The sequence below is a fragment of the Oncorhynchus clarkii genome, chromosome 15, assembly GCF_045791955.1.
Source record: "Oncorhynchus clarkii lewisi isolate Uvic-CL-2024 chromosome 15, UVic_Ocla_1.0, whole genome shotgun sequence".
Taxonomy (NCBI): Eukaryota; Metazoa; Chordata; class Actinopteri; order Salmoniformes; family Salmonidae; genus Oncorhynchus; species Oncorhynchus clarkii.
In genome coordinates, this window is record NC_092161.1 from 25412207 (window position 1) to 25434422 (window position 22216).

General features: G+C 43.2%; 1 protein-coding gene across 1 annotated transcript in view; it reads right to left on the reverse strand.

Moving 5' to 3' along the window:
* Positions 1-22216, reverse strand: part of LOC139367104 (solute carrier organic anion transporter family member 5A1) — a 98341-nt gene that overhangs the window by 10338 nt on the left and 65787 nt on the right. The window contains exons 3-6 of the mRNA XM_071105152.1: positions 16962-17094; positions 16624-16835; positions 9961-10125; positions 5217-5415 (exon numbers count right to left, since the gene is read on the reverse strand). Of these exons, the coding sequence (XP_070961253.1) occupies positions 5217-5415; positions 9961-10125; positions 16624-16835; positions 16962-17094 (709 nt within the window). The remainder of the gene's footprint in view (positions 1-5216; positions 5416-9960; positions 10126-16623; positions 16836-16961; positions 17095-22216) is intronic.

Consider the following 22216-nt stretch of genomic DNA (forward strand, 5'->3'; position numbering starts at 1 on the left):
CAAACACCACCTTGCGAAAACACACAGACAGGAATATACTTTTACATTCAAAACATACAAATAGCATGATATTTTCCCCCACTTATATCATTACGCCACTATGCACCACTAGACCATGTTATGGCAACTCCAAATGATGTAAGCAGTCACGTTTTTGCTGCCTTTATTTAGTCATTGAGAACACGTTCTCTTTTACAATAACGACCTGGAGCCCCTAAATCAAATGATCTACCTTGTCAATCTGTCCGGTTAGGTCAGTTCAGGTCAGGTTGAGATAACCCTTCAGTTGTGAGTTGGGTTGTTAGGTCTGACCCTGACATAACAAACCCCCATCAAATTCCAGCACTAGGCCAACAGGCAGGGGAGGGGGCACAGAAGGGAGTCAGTCTGCCCCTGCTTGGCGAACCACTCGCACTATGGTGATTACAGATCCCCACTCTAGACAAAGCCACTGTGACTGGCTGGCTGCACCAGTTGGAGCCAGCAGATGCTACAGAAACATAAAATAACAATTCATATAGTCAACAGGATACAGATTAGTATACTATAGCAGAAGAGGGGGCAGTGGATGAATTCCCTGGTACTGTAGTTGTTTCACTACTGTTGGTATAATGTTCGCCTTGGGCGATAGAGGTCAGAGGTGAACTAGGGTCAGACACATAGTCTGCTTCCCAAGTGGAAGCCTACTCCCTATACAGTGAACTACTTTTGACCAGAGCCTGTATAGTGCACCAGTTTTTACCCAGGATAGCAATGCCCTATATAGTGTATAGGGTGCCATTTCGGATGCGGTCAGAGTGTGTGTTAGTGTGAATCAGTAGTTATGCCACTATTGACATTCCTCATGATATTGCCAGTAAACCCAGTCCTCTTCATCATCAGCTCACAGCTTCCTGTTAACTGATCTATACACAGACTCTCTGAGACAAAGGAATGCTCAGAACAGTCTGTCTGGGACAATGGTCAGGTCAGACAGGACAACGCTGACTCTCAGAGACAAAGGAATGCTCAGAACAGTCTGTCTGGGACAGTGGTCAGGTCAGACAGGACAACGCTGACTCTCTGAGACAAAGGAATGCTCAGAACAGTCTGTCTGGGATACTGGTCAGCTCAGACAGGACAACGCTGACTCTCTGAGACAAAGGAATGCTCAGAACAGTCTGTCTGGGATACTGGTCAGCTCAGACAGGACAATGCTGACTCTCTGAGACAAAGGAATGCTCAGAACAGTCTGTCTGGGATACCCGTTCAGCTCAGACAGGACAGTGCAGAAGTAGAAAAGAGAAGAGGGTCTGATACGGTAGAGTGGGTTAGAGACACATTACATACTGTCTGCGTCCCAAATTGCACCCTATTCCCTACATAGTGAACTACTTTGACCAAGTCCCAGTAGTCCACTATAGCATTGTGCACTACCATGACGTGATTTGGAGTCCCATAGGGCAGCGCACAATTGGCCCAGCGTCGTCCGGGTTTGACCAGGGTAGGCCGTCATTGTAAATAAGAATTTGTTCTTAACTGACTTGCCTAGTTAAATAAGGGTGAAATTAAATAAATAAATAGAGGAAATGGGGTGCCATTTAAAAGGCATCCACTGTACAGCTGTTGCTTTGGATCACATGTTAGCAGTGTGTCTGTGTGTCCATCCGTGTGTGTGTGTGCATCCACAATTTCCATGCCATCCAGGGACGCAGGATGGGGACCAAGCATGAGGAGTGATGATTACACAAACACCCAACACCTTGATGGGACTATATAAAACAGAACAGAAATAGAAGGTGATGTGGGGATGAATCCTCTGTGTTCCACAGCAGATGATAGTGTTGCGTGTGTGTGTGAGTGTGTGTGGTTGCTAATGGACCAGTCACGCCAACACCACGCCAATAGAACTAACGGCTGTTGAATAGGTGTTGATGATGGTTAAAATAGAACACTGGTGTTAAATAATGCATTCGCTCACAGTGGCAAATGATAAACCATTGAAGAATAGCAATAGTCTTCAGTGATATAAGGACTCATAGTAGTAATCATGTATAAGTCTTGTAGCCAATACCATAGAGTAACATAGTAGTAAGATAATACTGGGATTGCTGCTTGATATCAAGTCAGCTTTAGTGCTCAGTAACAGTGTTTCACTTCAAGGTGGACCCTGGAGTTAAACAGGACTGCATCATTGCACCCAGCCTGTTTTCTATCTTCATTGTGGCCATCCTCCACCTCACAGGCTCAAATCTGCCTCAGGGAGTCCAGATCCTGCACAGAACAGACTGCAAACCTGAACAGATTCAAGGCCAAGAGCAAAAATGACCAACACTTCCATTGTGGAGCTCCAGTATGCAGATGATAACACCATCACTGCCCACCCGGAAGAGGACTTTCAGTGCATCCTGGACTCTTTCGCAAAAGGTAGACAAGCTTCTCGGTCTGGCCGACCAAAATCCTCCACCAACCACAGCGTGACAAAAATACACCAGCCCCAGCAATACAAATGGACAATACCACTCTTGAAAATGTGGACCACTTTCCCTACTTTGGCAGCCTTCTCTCCTCCAAAGCCGACATTGACGCTGAGATACATCACCGCCTAAGCCATGCCAGTGGAGCTTTCTCAAGACTGAGCAAACGAGTCTTCAAGAATCGCGACATCCAGGCCAGAACCAAAATCCTGGTCTACAAAGCAGTACTTCTCCCTATTCTACTGTATGGGTCAGCAATATGGACCACATACAGCAGCCATCTTAAAGCCTTGGTGTCACCAAAGATGGCCTCAGCAACATCATGAGGATCAGCTGGGAAGACAAGCGCATCAACACCAGTGTCCCCACGGAGGCAAACATCAGTAGCACCACTCAACACCAGCTCTGATGGACGGGCCATGGTGCCAACTCGCCTCCCGAAACAGGTCAGTGGACTCCTGGAGGGAAAAAGAAGTGATACCAAAGACTTACCGCTAAAAGTACTACAAAAGACAGGTCGACATGGAGAAAAACTGTCCAAGAGGGGGTAGCGCAGTACAAAGAAGATCTCCGCCGTGGCGCAGAGCACAAGCGGCGACTTCGAAAGGAGAGACTTTCCATCAAGAAGGTCCAACCATCACTCACCCCCTGCCCATACTGCACCAAAATATGTGGCTCCCAGATCGGCCATCTGAAGACCCACAAGCAGGACCCATCAGGGGGACAATCATGCACGACCCGCCGATGATGATGAGTATATAGTAACGACTCTTACCCTGTGGATTTCACTGTGGTAATAGTCACAGTGATATCAGCGATCCTTATCCACTTAATGTAATAGTAACATCGGTGTAATAGTATTGTAGTAACTCTTACCCAGTGCTGTATGGGACGTAGCTAGATGTAATAGTTATACTACAATATTATTACTCTGATATACTGTATCTTACTCTGTGGTGTATGGTATATTGATGTAATAGTAATATCTGTAGTAGTATTGTACGAGTAATGCGGTAACTCTTACCAGGCGGTGTATGGTATGTTGATATAATAGTATACAGTACCAGTCAAAGGGTTTTTCTATATTCTTCATTGTAGATTAATAGTGAAGACTTCAAAACTATGAAATAATACATATGGAATCATGTAGTAACCAAAAAAGTGTTAAACAAATCTAAATATATTTTAGATTATTTAAAGTAGCCACCCTTTGCCTTGATGACAGCTTTGCTCACTCTTGGCATTTTCTCAACCAGCTTCATGAGGTAGTCAGCTGGAATGCATTTCAATTAACAGGTGTTGCCTTGTTAAAAGTTAACATGTGGAATTTCTTTCCTTCTTAATGCATTTGACCCAATCAGTTGTGTTGTAACAAGATAGGGATGGTTTACAGAAGATAGCCGTATTTGGTAAAAGACCAAGTCCATATTATGGCAAGAACAGTTCAAATAAGCAAAGCGAAATTACAGTCCATCATTACTTTAAGACATAAAGGTCAGTCAATATGGAAAAAGTTTCTTCAAGTGCAGTCGCAAAAGCCATCAAGCGCTATGACCGCCACAGGAAAGGAAGACCCAGAGTTACCTCTGCTGCAGAGAATAAGTTCACTAGAGTGACAGCCTTAGAAATTGCAGCCCAAATAAATTCTTCACAGAGTTCAAGTAACAGACACATCTCAACATCAACTCTTCAGAGGAGACTGCACGAATCAGGCCTTCGTGGTCGAATTGCTGCAAAGAAACCACTACTAAAGGACATCAACCAGAAGAAAAGACTTGCTTGGACCAAGAAACACGAGCAATGGACATTAGACCGGTGGAAATCTATCCTTTGGTCTGATGAGATTTTTGGTTACAATCCCCATATCTTTGTGAGACGCAGAGTAGGTGAACGGATGATCTCTGCATGTGTGGTTCCCACTGTGAAGCATGGAGGACGAGGTATGATGATGCTTTGCTGATGACACTGTCAGTGATTTATTTAGAATTCAAGGCACACTTAACCAGCATGGCTACCACAGCATTCTGTAGCGATACGCCATCCCATCTGGTTTGCGCTTACTGGGACTATCATTTGTTTTTCAACGGGACAATGACTCAACACACTTCCAGGCTGTGTAAGGGCTATTTTCCCAAGAAGGAGAGTGATGCATCAGATGACCTGGCCTCCACAAACAGCATATGTGGGAACTCCTTCAAGACTGTTGGAAAAGCATTCAGATGAATCTGGTTGAGAGAATACCAAGAGTGTGCAAAGCTGTCATTAAGGCAACTTACCCAGTGGTGTATGGTATGTGTTGATGTTATACTAATATCTGTTGAATAGTAGTAGTATTGTAGTAGTAGTAACTCTTACCTAGTGGTGTATGGTATGTTGATATTATAGTAATAGCTGCAGTATTATATTCATAGTTTTTCTCCATAACTTACCCGGTCGTCTATGGTATGTTGATATAATATTAATATATGCAGTATAGTAGTACTATTGTAGTAACTCTGTACTTGTATTGTAGTAACTCTTTAACTGCTGCCTAGTTGGGTTAAATAAAAAAAATAAAAACAACTCTTACCCAGTGCTGTATGGCATGTATAGTATTATATGTAGTATTATATTAGTAATATTGTAGAAGTAGTAGTAGCATTGGAGTAGTAGTAGTTGTGTTGTAACTTACCCAGTGGTGTATGGTACGTTGATGTAATAGTAGTATCTGTTGCAGTATATTAGTAGTATTGTAGTAGTAGTAGTATTGCAGTAACTCACCCAGTGGTGTATGGTATATTGATACCTCCCAGGTTGATGCTCTCACAGCCCACGATGAAGAGCGTAGAGAAGCAGAGCAGAGAGACCCCACTACAGATCATAGCCAGCTTGGCTGACTCTCTGGCTCCCAACTTCAGCTTCTTGATGATGTAGCCCCCTAGGACGATACCCACCCCAGCACTGGGCACGATGATCACTCCTGGGTTGAGGGAGAGAGAGTGAGAGGGAAAGAGAGAGGTGGGAGGGAGGCAGAGAGAGAGAGGGAAAGACGGCAAGAGTGATTGAGTGTCAATTATAGTTCAGGAAAAGCATTCAAGACAAGAAATGGGCAGAGGGCGTGGTATTAGAGGGATATTGTAACAAACATGGACAACAAGTTGTTGTGAAACATATTATTCATGGCTTGCACTTTCCTCACTCGGTCGCATCGTTGCCATTGTGATCAACGTTCTACAGATGCCTCAGCATATTGATGTCGCACTGATGCTTAATCCCAAGTCTTTCTGAACGGTGGCTAATGACTGTTTCGTCAAATTTACACGATAGTGGCCTGGAAATACGATGGCATTGCTAAAGTAGAGTAATAATTAGTAGGAAACAACTTTGCCGCCATTATGATGTGGTCAGGTTCACTTTAGAGAGATGTCAAATGGTACCATTAGCTAGCAAAGTTAGTCAGAAATAACTAGCAATGCTAATGGTAGCTAGCTAAAATTTCAGCGTTCTCCACTCTAGACAACGTTATACTGCATCTAAAGTCAATCTGGAGACATCACAATGATGACAAAAGCTTGTCCTACTAATTATTTGCCTCCTTTTGAAATGTCGTTTCTCCAAGCCACAGTAAATCACTTTGACGAAATCTTCATCATCACCCATTGAGACTGCATTGAGTAGAATGTTCAGTTGGGCATTAGTCCTAAAACAAAAGTTCAAAACAATATTGTGGCAAAATGCAACCCATTAATAACTGTGACAAAGAAGCTGTTGGGCAATAAAGTAGCAGGAGGTCGGTTACTGTACTGTATAATAGCAGTGAGTAGTGTGGGTTGGGGCTGTGAGTTATATTAGGGCCGGCTGGGGGAGGGCTGTAGTAGTTAGAGGCTAGAGCCGGGTTCGGGCAGCAAACACACCCACACCCTAGTTGACAGGCAGGGTAAGTCAAAGCTGACTGCTGGCAGCAGAGGCAGGACGGGGTCAGTGTGTAATTCCACTGGAAGACTAGGACCCAGAGAGGCTTCACATGCCTGACCTCTATCCCAGCCACAGGCCCTCTCGGGTGGGTAACAAGGCAGGGGAGACAGGGGATGAACAGGGATGGAGGGAAGACGGTAGGAAACATAGGATCAGAGAAGAGAGTGGTCTGAATACCGTGTGTGTGTTTGCATGGTTGGACACTCACATAGTATGTGCTATATCTCCCTCTCGCGTTCTCACTCACATACACACAAACACACACACATTCCCCATTTACATGACCTTTATATGAACTACAGATGTAGGACCTTAATTTGAGCCAGCTTTCTACAGTAGGAAAAAAAACCTGCAGCAACAGGACATATGAATAATTATGTGGATTATACAGTGCCTTCGGAAAGCATTCAGACACACCACATTTTGTTACGTTACAGCCTTATTCTAAAATGGATTAAATAGTTCCCCCCCCTCTCATCAATCTAGACACAATGCCCTATAATGACAGGCACAGATCTGGGACAACAAAACATTTCTGCAGCATTGAAGGTCCACAAGAACACAGTGGCCTCCACCAAGGCCCTCCACCCCCATATTAGAATGAGGCTGTAACGTAACAACATGTGGAAAAAATAAAAGGGTCTGAATACTTTCCGAAGGCACTGTAATTAATGGACTGTAGCTTATGATGATCCTGTAAGTGCTTCATGTGTTTCTGTGGCGAGATCTTGCTTGCCTAAACACACACACACACACACACACACACACACACACACACACACACACACACACACACTGAAGCTGGAGTCTTATATCTCCCTCTCGAACTTTAAGCATCAGCTTACAGATAACTGTACCTGTACACAGCCAATCTGTAAATAGCACACCCAACTACCTCATCCCCATATTGTTACTTCATCCCCTTGCTCTTTTGCAACCCAGTATCTCTACTTTCACATCAACCATCTGCACATCTATCACTCCAGTGTTAATGCTAAATAGCAATTATTTTGCCTCCATGGCCTATTTATTGCCTACCTCCCTACTCTTCTACATTTGCACACACTGTATACATAGATGCTTCTATTGTGTTATTGACTGTTTGTTTGTTTATGTGTAACTCTGTGTTGTTGTTTTTGTCGCACTGCTTTGCTTTATCTCGACCAGGTCGCAGTTGTAAATGAGTACTTGTTCTCAACTGGCCTACCTGGTTAAATGAAGGTGAAAAAATCTAAACACACACACCTCTCTTTGCCTCTTCACACCTCACACACATATCTGTCTGCTAAAACTTCCCTCTGCTGCTGCTGTCTTCTCTCTCACTTTCTCTATCCTCGCTCTCCGTCTTTCTGTCACCCTCTTGCTCACACTGGCATTCCTTTATGTGTGTGTGACAGGCCCTCTCGACCGGGTAGCGAGGCAGGGGGGACAGGGGATGGAGGGAGGGAGGGGGTTGGAAACACAGGAGCAGAGAGGAGAGCAGCGTTCTCCATGTTCTACACCTCAACAGCGTGTTATGTGCAGAGAAAAAGACCCCCTCTCTCTTCAGCGAGATCGCAAGACGGACCTCTTCTGCTACCAGGACAACACATGACGACAAAGAGGGAGGAGAAGTGGACAGGGGAAGAAAGGAAGGATAGAATGATGGATGAGACGGAGGACAGCACAAAGAAGGTTAGAAAGAATGTTTTAGCAGAAAGATTGTGTGTGTGTGTGTGTGTGTGTGTGTGTGTGTGTGTGTGTGTGTGTGTGTGTGTGTGTGTGTGTGTGTGTGTGTGTGTGAGAGAGAGAGAGAGAGAGAGAGAGAGAGAGGTGTGGGTGATGATGCTACTATTTCTGTAGCTGTAACTAATGAGCCGAGAACAGTGACAGTTCTCTCGTGCCCCTGAGAGAACGCAACTACACACACACACCACAGCACATGCACACTCCACAGCACATACCTATGCACACATACTTGCAAACGGGCATACAGGCATTTACACCGCCTCCCCTCCCCACCACACACTCAACACCTCTACCATTCCTACAATCCAATGACAGTATTCTCTTATCTCTTCGTAAAACAAGCTAGGATGTTCATACCCATAATGTTCAAAAAGCGTATCAGAGTAGGAGTGCTGATCTAGGATCAGATCTCCGCCCGTACATGTGATCTTATGCATTATAACCCAAAATACTACACTGATCCTAGATCAGCACTCTGTGATGCTTTGTGAATGGTCAGATCAGCCCTCATCATTCCATGACTCTGCTCCTCCTAAGGTATCCTCTGTTGACATCATCATCTTACACTACTAACCTATCTTTCTCTCTTCTTGTCTCTTGGCAACAGGCAGATGAACTAACGTCACCGTGGGTGCCTCACACACACACACACACTTCTCCCTCCCTGGGCTGTCGAAGGCTGCCCTGTCAATATCGAGTTGACCTGCTAGTTCCCAATAATACAGATTAGGGTGTTAAGTGTTATAGATTGGAAGAGACGATTCACTGATTAAGGTATAACAGCCCTCTGACCTCTGTATGTGTTGATGGGTGGTGAGCTTTTGAAGCAATATGGCTGCTGTGGTACATGTACATGTACACATGTGTTTAAAATACATGTTATTACAAATGCTACAGCAAAGGCCATGTGGAAACAATGTGTTTGTTGTGATCTGAGTGTGGGTTTGTGTCGCAAATGTGTGCCATTTGGGTCAGTGCATGAGAACGTCTCAGTGAGAGTACAGGACTGTTGAGCTTACACACACACAACAGTAGAGCTGACTAGAGCCCTCTGACTGTCCCTCTACACTACAGTACCATGTCCCCTCAGGTGTGTGTGTGTGTAGAGCGACTCAAGAGACAGGAAGAGTAATTGAGAGAAGAAGACAGAGGGCTATATATTATTTTACCTTTATTTAACTAGGCAAGTCAGTGGGTTAACTGCCTGTTCAGGGGCAGAACGACAGATTTGTACCTTTTCAGCTCAGGGATTTGAACTTGCAACCTTTCGGTTACTAGTCCAACGCTCTAACCACTAGGCTACCCTGCCGCTCTTCTGTGTAAATGAGTGATAAGGCTAGCTCCTCAGTATCTCTCTCCTCTCTCTAACCTTCACAGACACTACAAAAGGAGAGAGAGAGACTCATACACAGCAAAAGAGAGACAGAGAGACATTCACACACAGAGAGAGACAGAGACATACACATAGAAAGACACACACACACACACACACACAGAGAAAGAGAGAGACACACACACACACAGAGAGAGACACACACAGAGAGAGAGACACACACACACACACACACAGAGAGACACACACACATACACACACAGAAAGAGACACAGAGAGAGAGAGACACACACAGAGAGACAGAGACACACAGAGAGATAGAGAGAGAGAGACACACTCAGGGAGAGAGAGAGACACACCCAGAGAGAGAGACAGAGATAGAGACACAGAGAGAGAGACACAGAGAGAGAGACACAGAGAGAGAGACACAGAGAGAGAGACACACACAGAGAGAGAGAGAGCGAGAGCGAGAAACAGTGTTAGTCTTACCTGTGTATATGCTGGCGTTAGAAGCAGGGATGCCAAACTGGGACTCTATGAACTTGGGAATGAATGTGATGAAGGCTGTAACGATGGCACATTCTGCTGTGTAGGACAGACTGACAAACAGGAACGTCGTGTTGGACAGGATCCTTATCGCTGCCTTGGGGAGGTCTGGGGAAAGACCAGAGACATGAGTACACTAATAGACAAACATACAGTAGACACACACATGTACACACACACACACATCTTGTATGCTTGAAGGTCTGGAGACGCTAAATGTTGATTAACGGTGCATTACGGTGAGACCGGCAGTCTTTTGCATGACAATAATGTCATGCAAAATGTCATGAACGCCACAGCCCTATAAATAACCCACTGTTACCGGGCAAGGCAGGGTGGGACAAGGGACACTCACCTCAAATAACACCAATGACCCAATGAGAAATGACCAGAAGAAAAGACGGTGTGTTCTTGTGTGTTCAATAGCCCTGGGTGGTAATACATTACAGCTATCTAGACACACAGCTACTGTGCACTAATTGGACCATTTTTGCTCAATTTTTTCTATAAAACGTTGGATTTACATCAAGGATCCACAATACGCAACATCGACCAATGTGAGTTGTTTCTCTACAAGGAAGACATCCTTAACACGCTAGAGGTCCCATTTTATTTGTAACACCCCAGAGTGATCACTGCTTGGACAGCAGCTGTTTGTTATTGGTCACAGAGGAAACAGTTTCCTTTCACACCTCAGGAAGCATCATCAGTATCACAGAGATTTTACGCATGCACGCACACGCACACACACAATCCTCTGTGCATAGAGTGTGTTGTGCTGAGAGATTGTATATTTTGTGGAGTGTGGAGCCACTTGAAACACCACTTAAAGTTCAATTCCAAATATTTTTGTTGCACATATCTCTCTCTCCAGTCATAACCAGAATATGTGAATAAGCCTTCAGAAACCAGGAACGCAAAATTCTGCTCCCCTGCTGCCTGAAGACAATTTATAATTAGAGCTATAAGCTCCTCCTAACCCAATTTCACCCTTTCTTTGTTTTATCATTCATTGGATTGTGTGTGTGTGTGTGTGTGTGTGTGTGTGTGTGTGTGTGTGTGTGTGTGTGTGTGTGTGTGTGTGTATGTGTGTGTGTGCGTGTGTGTGTGTGTGCGTGTGTGTGTGGTTGCGTGCATGAACATATCTAGAATGTTTGGGTTCAAGAGGTCACGATGATACAATTTGGACTAGAGGTCGACCGATTAATCGGAATGGCCGATTAATTAGGGCCGATTTCAAGTTTTCATAACAATCGGTAAACGGCATTTTTGGACACCGATCCTGGCCGATTACATTGCACTCCACGAGGAGACTGTGTGGCAGGCTGACTACCTGTTATGCGAGTGCAGCAAGGAGCCAAGGTAAGGTGCTAGCTAGAAATTAAACGTATCTTATAAAATACAATCAATCTTGACATAATCACAAGTTAACTACACATGGTTGATGATATTACTAGTTTATCTAGCTTGTCCTGTATAATTGATGCGATGCCTGTTAATTTATCATTGAATCACAGCCTACTTCGCCAAATGGGTGATTTAACAAGCGTATTCGCGAAAAGAGCACTGTCGTTGCATCAATGTGTACCGAACCATAAACATCAACGCCTTTCTTAAAATCAATACACAAGTATATTTTTAAACCTGCATATTTAGTTAATATTGCCTGCTAATGCAAATTTATTTTAACTAGGGAAATTGTGTCACTTCTCTTGCAACAGAGTCAGGGTATATGCAGCAGTTCGGGCCGCCTGGCTCGTTGCGAACTGTGTGAAGACTATTTATTCCTAACAAAAACAGCCAACTTCGCCAAATGGGGGATGATTTAACAAAAGCGCATTTGTGAAAAAAGCACAATCGTTGCACGAATGTACCTAACCATAAACATCAATGCCTTTCTTAAAATCAATACACAGAAGTATATTTTATTAAACCTGCATATTTAGTTCAAATGAAATCCAGGTTAGCATGCAATATTAAACTGGGAAATTGTGTCACTTCTCTTGCGTTCATTGCACGCAGAGTCAGGGTATATGCAACAGTTTGGGCCGCCTGGCTCGTTGCGAACTAATTTGCCAGAATTTTACGTAATTATGACATAACATTGAAGGCTGTGCAATGTAACAGGAATATTTAGACTTATGGATGCCACCCATTAGATAAAATACGGAACGGTTCCGTATTTCACTGAAAGAATAAACGTTTTGTTTTCGAAATTATAGTTTCCGGATTTGACCATATTAATTACCAAAGGCTCGTATTTCTGTGTGTTATTATGTTATAATTAAGTATATGATTTGATATTTGATAGAGCAGTCTGACTGAGCAGTGGTAAGCAGCAGCAGGCTCCTAAGCATTCATTCAAACAGCACTTTTGTGCGTTTGCCAGCAGCTCTTCGCTGTGCTTCAAGCAATTGAGCTGTTTATGACTTAAAGCCCATCAACTCCTGAACTCGTTAGCGGGGTGCGCGCTAATAGCATTTCAATCGGTGACGTCACGCCCTCTGAGACCTTGAAGTAGTTGTTCCCCACGCCTTTTGTGGCGCGATGGGTAATGATGCCTCAAGGGTAGCTGTTGTCGATGTGTTCCTGGTTCGAGCCCAGGGAGGGGTGAGGAGAGGGACGGAAGCTATACTGTTACACTGGCAATACTAAAGTGCCTATAAGAACATCCAATAGTCAAAGGTATATGAAATACAATTGGTATAGAGAGAAATAGTCCTATAATTCCTATAATATCTACAACCTAAAACTTCTTACGTGGGAATATTGAAGACTCATGTTAAAAGGAACCACCAGCTTTCATATGTTCTCATGTTCTGAGCAAGGAACTGAAACGTTAGCTTTCTTACATGGCACATATTGCACTTATACTTTCTTCTCCAACACTTTGTTTTTGCATTATTTAAACCAAATTGAACATGTTTGATTATTTATTTGAGGCTAAATTTATTTTATTGATGTATTATATTAAGTTAAACTAAAAGTGTTCATTCAGTATTGTTGTAATTGTCATTATTACAAATAAATAAATAAATATTAATCAGTATCGGCTTTTTTTGGTCCTCCAATAATCGGTATCAGCGTTGAAAAATCATAATCGGTCTACCTCTAATTTGGACCCTAATTATTGAAAGCCAATAGCTAATTGTTTACTTAATTTGATTTGCCATCCCTCTCTAGTCACATGGTTGTGAGTATAAGGAGGACAGAAAGTTGGGATTCGCGTTTGTGTCATGAATGATCCAATGCGTTTTGACCCAATCATCCTTTAGTTTCAACAAGACATTGGCCCTCCCCTCCCCTATTGGTCAATCATTTGTCTAGTTCCCCCTTCTCAGTTTTGTCCACTTTTTCAGGATTGCAAAGAAAAGGAATGCAAACAGTGGAGAGATCAATTCCTAGAGTGTCTTTGGGCCAATGGATCAGGTACAAAGTGAGAGAGACAGTTTGGGTGAATGTAGCCTAGTGGTTAAGAGCGTTGGACCAGTAACCGGAAAGGTCGCTGGTTCGAATCCCTGAGCTGACTAGGTGAAGAATCTGTTGATGTTTCCTCGAGCAAGAAACTTAACTCTAATTGCTCCAGTAAGTCTCTCTGGATAAGAGCGTCTGCTAAATGACTAAAATGTATTAAATCATTAAACCACATCATGATTCCTAAAAACAGCCTTCAGAAACAACAGTGTGTTCAAAATGGTCCCCTATTTAGTGTAGTACTTTAGACCAGGGCCACATACGGTAATGCACTACATAGGGAATATGGTGTCATTTGGGACATGGTCATAGTGAGTCACAGTCTTTTTCAGAAGGTTGAAACAGCCACTTCAGTGGTCTCCTGCCTTTGGGGCACAAAGTGTTGAATTGATCCTTTCCACCCAAACACAAACATGCTGGCAGGCTGTACTGGACTCAAATACACATAATGAAAAGCCCAGAAAGCCGTGCCTCATCTGCAGTTTCAGAGTGATAAAGTTAGATTAGTGTGCGCTGTGAGGGGGAACATAACTAAGTCCCCCAGAGAGGAGAGGAGAGTCACAGGAGAAAGACTTTGGAAAATACTGGAGAGGAAATGAGGGGACTTTCTTTTTGACATAAGGACACTGTATATACAGTGGTTCATCAATTAAAGTTTTTGAGCTTCACGCCGTGACACGTTTGTGGTAGAGGGTGGAAAATTGAGTCATTCCGTCACACAATCGCAAGGGAGAGTTAGAACGTTGATTAGGCTTTGGTTATGCTTTTGGTTTCTCTCTCTTAAAAACAGAAAGTATTCTAAATAACAGACTGGCTTTATTTACCACAGTGTGGAAAGACTGATAGCCCCTCTATATAGAGTGAGTTTCTGAAACACAGAGTCCTTCTTTGCTGATGTTAAGAAGAAACTGAATGAAAGAGAGTCCAGCGAGAATACAGAGGGGAAAAAAGGGTTGCCCATATTTTCAATACATGAGCTATTTCATTTTTTTGTTTTATTTATGAAATTTAATATATTTGTTTAGGCTTGGCCTATTTAGTAGGCTATTTTGCAGCATAAAGCTATATTTGTCAGCGTAAAGCAGAGCGACTCACTCATTCGTGGCTTTGGATCAAAATAAATAAGTACCGACATTCTTTCTGATCATCTTTAATAAAGAAATGTTTTGACCGAGTTAATCTGCTCATGTTGTGTGTATGTGTTCAATTATATGTGACATTGTGGTTACAATGATGAATGTAAACAATCTGAATCAAATAAATCCTAATCATAATACAGTGATTTGGAAAGTATTCAGACCCCTTCACTTTTTCCACATTTTGTTACATTCCAGGCTTATTCTAAAATGGGCTAATACCCACAATAACAAAGTGAAAACAGTTTTTATTTTTATTTTAGCAATTTTTTTTTTTTTTAAACAAAACAGAAATACCTGATTTACATATGTATTCAGACACTTTACTGTGAGACTTTACTGTGAGCTCAGGTGCAACCTGTTTCCATTGATTGTCCTTGAGATGTTTCTACAACTTTATTGGAGTCTACCTCTGGTAAATTCAATTGATTGGACAGGATTTGGAAAGGCACACACCTGTCTATATAAGGTCCCAAAGTTGACAGTGCATGTCAGAGCAAAAACCAAGCCCGGTTGAAGGAATTTTCCGTAGAACTCCGAGACAGGATTGTGTCGAGGCACAGATCTGGGGAAGAGTACCAAAACATTGGGGGAGAAGGGTCTTGGTCAGGGAGGTGACCAAGATCACGATGGTCACTCTGACAGAGCTCCAGAGTTCCTCTGTGGAGATGGGAGAACCTTCCAGAAGGACAACCATCTTTGCAGCACTCCATCAATCAGGCCTTTATGGTAGCCAGTCCTCAGTAAAAGGCACATGACAACCCGCTTGGAGTTTGACGAAAAGCACCTAAAGACTCTCAGACCATGAGAAACAAAATTCTCTGGTCTGATGAAACCAAGATTGATCACTTTGGCCTGAATGCCAAGCGTTACAGCGGGAGGAAACCTGGCACCATCCCTACGGTGAAGCATGGTGGTGACAGCATCATGCTGTGGGAATGTTTTCCGGCGGCAGGGACTGGGAGACTAGTCAGGATCGAGGAAAAGATGAACAGAGCAAAGTACAGAGAGATCCTTGATGAAAACCTGCTCCAGAGTGCTCAGGACCTCAGACTGAGGTGAAGGTTCACCTTCCAACAGGACAATGACCCAAAGCACACAGCCAAGACAACGCAGCAGTGGCTTCGGGACAAGTCTGAATGTCCTTGAGTGGCCCGGCCAGAGCCCGGACTTGAACCTGATTGAATATCTCTGAAGAGACATCAAAATAGATGTGCAGTGACACTCCCCATCCAGCCTGACAGAGCTTAAGAGGATCTGCAGAGAAGAATGGGAGAAACTCCCCAAATACAGGTGTACTACGCTTGTGGCATCATACACAAGAAAACTCGAGGCTGTAATTGCTACCAAAAGTGCTTCAACAAAGTACTGAGTAAAGTGTCTGAATACTTATGTAAATGTGATATTTCCGTTTTTTTATTATTATACATTTGCAAACATTTCTAGAACCTGTTTTTGCTTTGTCATTATGGGGTATTGTGTATAGATTGATGAGAGCAAAAAAACGATTTAATCCATTTTGTAAAAAGTAAAGGGGTCTGAATACTTTCCGAATACACTGTAAATAATCAGATGCATGTTGCGAGCTGTCATTTTCCCTATTTTCTTTGCATCTCACCCTATTCCATTAATAGCGCGCTACTTTCAACCAGGGCCCATAGGGCCATTTGGGACGCACCCTAGGGTCAGAATAAGCATCACTCCAGCTTAGCTACAACAGATTGGTTAACTGAGGATCTCTAAGGCTAGGTCTATTTCAGGTGAATCCATGCTGATCAATGGGTTTTTAAGGATGACTGCATCACTGGTCTTCCATTGGCTAGCAGATTAGTGACTCATCATAGAGCTTCTGTTGGACAGCAGATGACTGAGCCATTATCACATTCATATTTGACAATATCCCATATGGTTCACAGACCCTCTTTCACAAAGGAAAACCAATGGACTGTTACATTAAATAGGTAGTCTACGGCCCTGTACACACACACAAACACACCTTTGATGTCCTTCCCGAAGCCCATGCCGGTCTGGACGTTCTGTCCCTCCCCCTTCTCCATCATAAAATCATCATCGCTGGACACGTCATCTACTGATGAGGTCATCTTCTTCTTCTTCTTCTTGTGGCGCGGGGGCAGCTTCTTAGGGAAGGCAAACATGGGGAAGATGACCAGGAGCATGGCTATAGAACACAGCAAGAACCCACTCCACCTGGGGACCAAAGGTAGACATTGATAGATATTGTTAGAACACATCAACACACACGGACGCATGCACGCACACACACACGCACACACGCACACACGCACACACGAACACACGAACACACCCTCTTACCAGTTGCCAACAAAGCGTGGGTCACTCTGGTCAATATGGACGACAGTTGTGGGGTCGACGTAGAAACCAATCAGAACTCCTCCTAACAGATATCCCGCTGCCGGCCCCAGGGCTCCCATCACATACATGACAGCTGGAAGAGAGAGACGAAGAAGGAAGAAGATTACTTCATTGCCCAATTGTACGCAGTTTGAGTTTCACTTTATCTCTACCCCTCTGAAAAACACACATACAAACACAGGTTGGAGAGGTTGGAGCAGAGGGAGAATCAACCAATCACAACCAGGGATACTACAGAAAGACAGCATAGGCAGCAGCTCTACAGAGATGAGATGAGGACTTCCGGGTTAAGCGAGCAGAGTGTCAAGAAGCAGCGCGGCTTGGCAAGTCATGTTTCGGGAAGACGCATGACTCTCGACCATCACCTCTCCTGAGTCGGTTGGGGAGTTGCCGTTGAGACCGGATTGTAACTACCAATTGGATATCACGAAATTGGGGAGATAGCAATCTTGTCTGAGTGTGCCAAAGCGCAGAAAAACTGATGGATTGTTTAACACTTTTTTGGTTACTACATGATTCCATATGTATCATTTCATGGTTCTGATGTCTTCACTATTATTCTACAGTGTAGGAAATAGTACAAATAAAGTAAAACCCTTGAATAAGTAGGTGTCCAAACTTTTGACTGGTACTGTATGAACAGACAATCTGACAACACTCTGAATTTACGCTCAGATCGCACACACTAGATGCATTTACGAACACACCCTTAGTTGTCTATCAAATATATTTAGTATTGATCAAATGGGCGGGCAGGCAGGCAAGCTCCCATTCAGTTGTCAAAACGTGGGTTTGGACAAGCATACATTGGCAGGCAAGCTGCAGAAGGACGTGCAGGCCAGTGCAATTTTGACAGCCAACTAGGTAAAACATTTGAGAGGGTTTATCTACTGTTCCCTCAATAGATTTTAGCTCATCTCGCTCCGGCTAGCATTAGTTGCTGACAAACTTGTTGATGTGCACGACTGAGGAAGAGAAAGACAACCTGTTCATGGCTGTTTGATCAATAGGACTGTAAAGTTCCCAAATGTAAGAGGACTCCCGTGGTATTTACAACATTTGCAGATATCCATTGAGCTTTATTTAGCAGTTTTGGCGAAAGCGTTCTAATGATATAAAGTTGCACTGTTGCTACTGGCTGTAAACAAACACACAGTCCAGTTCAAAGTGAATGATGGCAGGCCCGTATGGCAATTGGCTTATTTGCATAAAGGCCAATTGTAGCTCTGATTGGATATGGCGCAACGGTCTGCGTAGACTCCGGGACTGGACAAGACAGATGTTTGTATTAGGTTTTATTTACTGCAGTGTCTATTAATTGTCAAAACGCACTGCCGCTTTCCCACTCTATATTGCCATAGTAATTTCACAAATGACTTACTATACGCCATTCCCAAACATTCTATGAATTTATGAAATTTTTTACAAATATATATAATATAACCTTTGTGTGACTAGGCAAGTCAGACAATTCTTATTTACAATGACAGCCTAGGAACAGTGGGTTAACTGCCTTGTTCAGGGGCAGAACAACCGATTTTTACCTTGTCAGCTCAGGGATTCAATCTAGCAACCTTTCAGTTACTGGCCCAACACTCTAACCACCAGGCTACCTGCCACCTCAAAAAATGACCATATCTACTGAAATTGTCATATTGTTCCTATGAACAGACTTGAATAAGATTTCATGTCGCTAAAACGCTGTCAGTTCCACTTTAAATAATACGAGATAAGTGGGGTTGACATGACTGTGCATATGAGAGTTGTAACCATAATTTTCCACATGTTTTTCCATGTGCCCCTATTACAACTGTTAATGACACAGCTGGTAAAGTGGAGGGGTGGCAAGAAGAGGTGGAAGACAGGAGGAAAGAGAGAAAGCTGACCGGGAACCTGTAGGAGCTATTCATTAACCAAGGTGCTATTACTACAACCATCTAAACTAAAACAGCTGACCTGGAACCTGTGGAAGCTATTCATTAACCCAGGGAATATTACTACAAACATATAACAGCTGACCTGGAACCTGTGGAAGCTATTCATTAACCCATGGTATATTACTGCAACCATCTATAACAGCTGATCTTACATCACAACAATACAAATGGCACCCTATTCAAATGGCACCCTATTCCCTACATAGTGCACTACTTTTGACAAGAGCCCTATGGCCAGTAGTGCACTACATAGGGAATAGTCCCATCCATAACAACTGATTCTAGATCAGCGGGGACTTCAAATGAAGCCCGGGGCATTCAGACCTTCACCTCTCAGACAATACTGACCATTACTTTACAGGAGAGACGGGAAAACGTTTTACAACCTGGTGGATACACACACACACGCGCACACACATGCATGAATGCACACACACGCACTTCTCTGGACATGTGGAAAAACCACCCACGGACATAGAGTAGCCTGGAAAGTCAAAACAGTTATGGACCTTAGTCAGGAGTGAGGACTTCTATAATTACACCTAGAACATTTCCTAAACTGCCCGCCAGGTGTGTGTGTGTGTGTGTGTGTGTGTGTGTATGTGTGTGTGTGTGTGTGTATATATATACATACATATACATATATATATATATATATATATATATATATATATATATATATATATATATATATATATATATATATATATATATATATATATGTGTGTTTGTGTCCAGAAGCTTATCCAGTTTCCCAAGCTGTGAGTATTTAAATGATGTCGTCATCCACAGAGCCTGTAGATACAGCAGCATTGGTCTGTTCACTGTGCGCCTGCTGTCCCCCCCCCACACACACAGACAGACAGACTCAATAGAAACAGTGTTTCTTCCATGGCGGGGCCTTGAGCAGCGTCACCACCGTCTTATCAGGGGCTAATTAATTAAGAGCGAAATAAGTAAAATCTCTAAGAGGTCCAAGGGGATAAAGGGAGAGGGAAAATGATTCCTTAAAGCACAAAGAACCCATATGTAAAGCCTCTTATCTGCGTGCCACACACAGAGAGTGAGAGACAGAGAAAGACAAACAGGGAGCGACAGCGAGAGCGTTACTGAGAGAGACAAAGAGAGACACCACGAGAGAGAGAGAGTGACAGCGAGCGCGTTACTGAGAGAGAGCGAGAGAGAGAGAGAGAGTGCGAGATAGACAGAGAGCGACAGCGAGAGCATTACTGAGAGAGAGAGAGAGAGAGGCAGAGAGAGAGAGAGAGGCAGAGAGAGGCAGAGAGAGAGAGAGAGAGAGACAGAGAGAGAGACAGAGAGAGAGGCAGAGAGAGGCAGAGAGCAGGATGTGTACCATTCCCTGGGCTAATAGAGCACAAACAGAAAAAAAGCCTCGCTCAATTTACATATACATAAATCTCCACCATAGAGAACAAATTCCCCAACAGATGCTGGTTCACTCACACCTCTCTCCATATCAAATCAATCACATAATTTCATATGCACAGAAAGCACCTTTCATAAAAGCCATATTGCTATCCAGACACAGTGAGTGGAGAGTCATTACTTTTTCATTGTATTGGGTGCATTGCAAATGCCATCCTATTCCTTTTGGGCCCTGGTCCGAAGTAAGGCACTATATAGGGAATAGGGTGTCATTTGGGACGCAGCCAAGTAGATAAAGACGGGTCCAGAATACTACATGAGACAGAGACAATGAAGAGGGTGTCAGGGACAGTTAGAGGTCTGCTTTTACTATCTCTACAATGATTAAAAGATCCATTCATAAAAGGATATGAGAACAGGCGCAAGTGTGTGTGCGAGTGTCTGTTTGTCTTTGTGTTTGCGTGTGTGTGTGTGTGTGTGTGTACGCATGTGTGTGAGTGTCTTTGCGTATGTGCGTGTGTCTTGTGTGTCTTTGTGTGTGTATGTGTGTGTGTGTGTGTGTGTGTGTGTGTGTGTGTGTGTGTGTGTGTGTGTGTGTGTGTGTGTGTGTGTGTGTGTGTGTGTAATTGTGCCTATGTGTTATCATGCGTTTGTGGTTCATGGTGTATTTCATCCTGTTAGAAGGAGACCAATAAATGTTAATGATATGGTTGCATAAGCTACGGTGCCTTGGAGATCCTGTACATCAGCCTGTCAGCGCATCGTCAGCATATCGTCAGTGTGTGTGAGAGACAGAGCTATGTACAGACACAGTGAGCATAGCCTTGCTATTGAGAGAGACAGAGCTATGTACAGACAAAGTGAGCATAGCCTTGCTATTGAGAGAAACAGAGCTATGTACAGACACAGTGAGCATGGTCTTGCAATTGAGAGAGGCTGCCATTGGCAGACCTGGCTATCAAGAGAACAAAGAATATGTGCCCACAGTACACATTTTTTACCCATTTATTTTATTTATTTAACAAGGCAAGTCAGAAGAACAAACTCTTATTTACAATGACGACCTACACCGGCCAAACCCGGACGATGCTGGGCCAATTGTGCACCGCCCTATGGGACTCAAAATCACGGACGGTTGTGATACAGCTTGGATTCAAACCAGGGTGTCTGTAGTGATGCCTCAAGCACTGAGATGCAGTGCCTTAGACCGCTGCACCACTCAGGAGCCCATTGAGGTGGAAACCGAGCTGCACTTCCTAACCTCCTTCTAAATGTATTAGAGACACATATTTCCAACAGATGACAAAGATTTTGAAAACAAATCCTACATTGTTAAACTCCAATATCTATTAGGTGAAATACCACAAAGTGCGGTCATAGCAGCAAGATTTATGTCACGTTGCCGTGTGAAAAGGGAGAGGAGCACAAACACTAGAATGCCAAGAGTGTACAAAGCGGTCATCAAGGCAAAGCGTGGCTACTTTGAAGAATTCCAAATATAAAATATATTTTGATCTGTTTACAACATGATTCCATATGTGTTATTTCATTTAGAATATGTGTTATTACAATGTAGAATATAGGAATTTTAAAGAAAAACCCTTGAATGGGTAGGTGTGTCCAAACTTTTGACTGGAACTGTACATACATTCACACATATAGATACACAAAAATAAATACAAAATATCACAGCATACTATCCTTTCCCTCCAATACCCTCTCATATCCCCTGTTGGCCAAAATTCTTACTCCTGATCAATAGAAGGCAACTGTTCAAAAGGAAAAGTTCAGTACAACCTCTCAAAGTGTATAAAAAATAATCCAAGTGGTGAAAAGACATTAGGTCTTTCAACCAGGCTGATAAAATGGGAG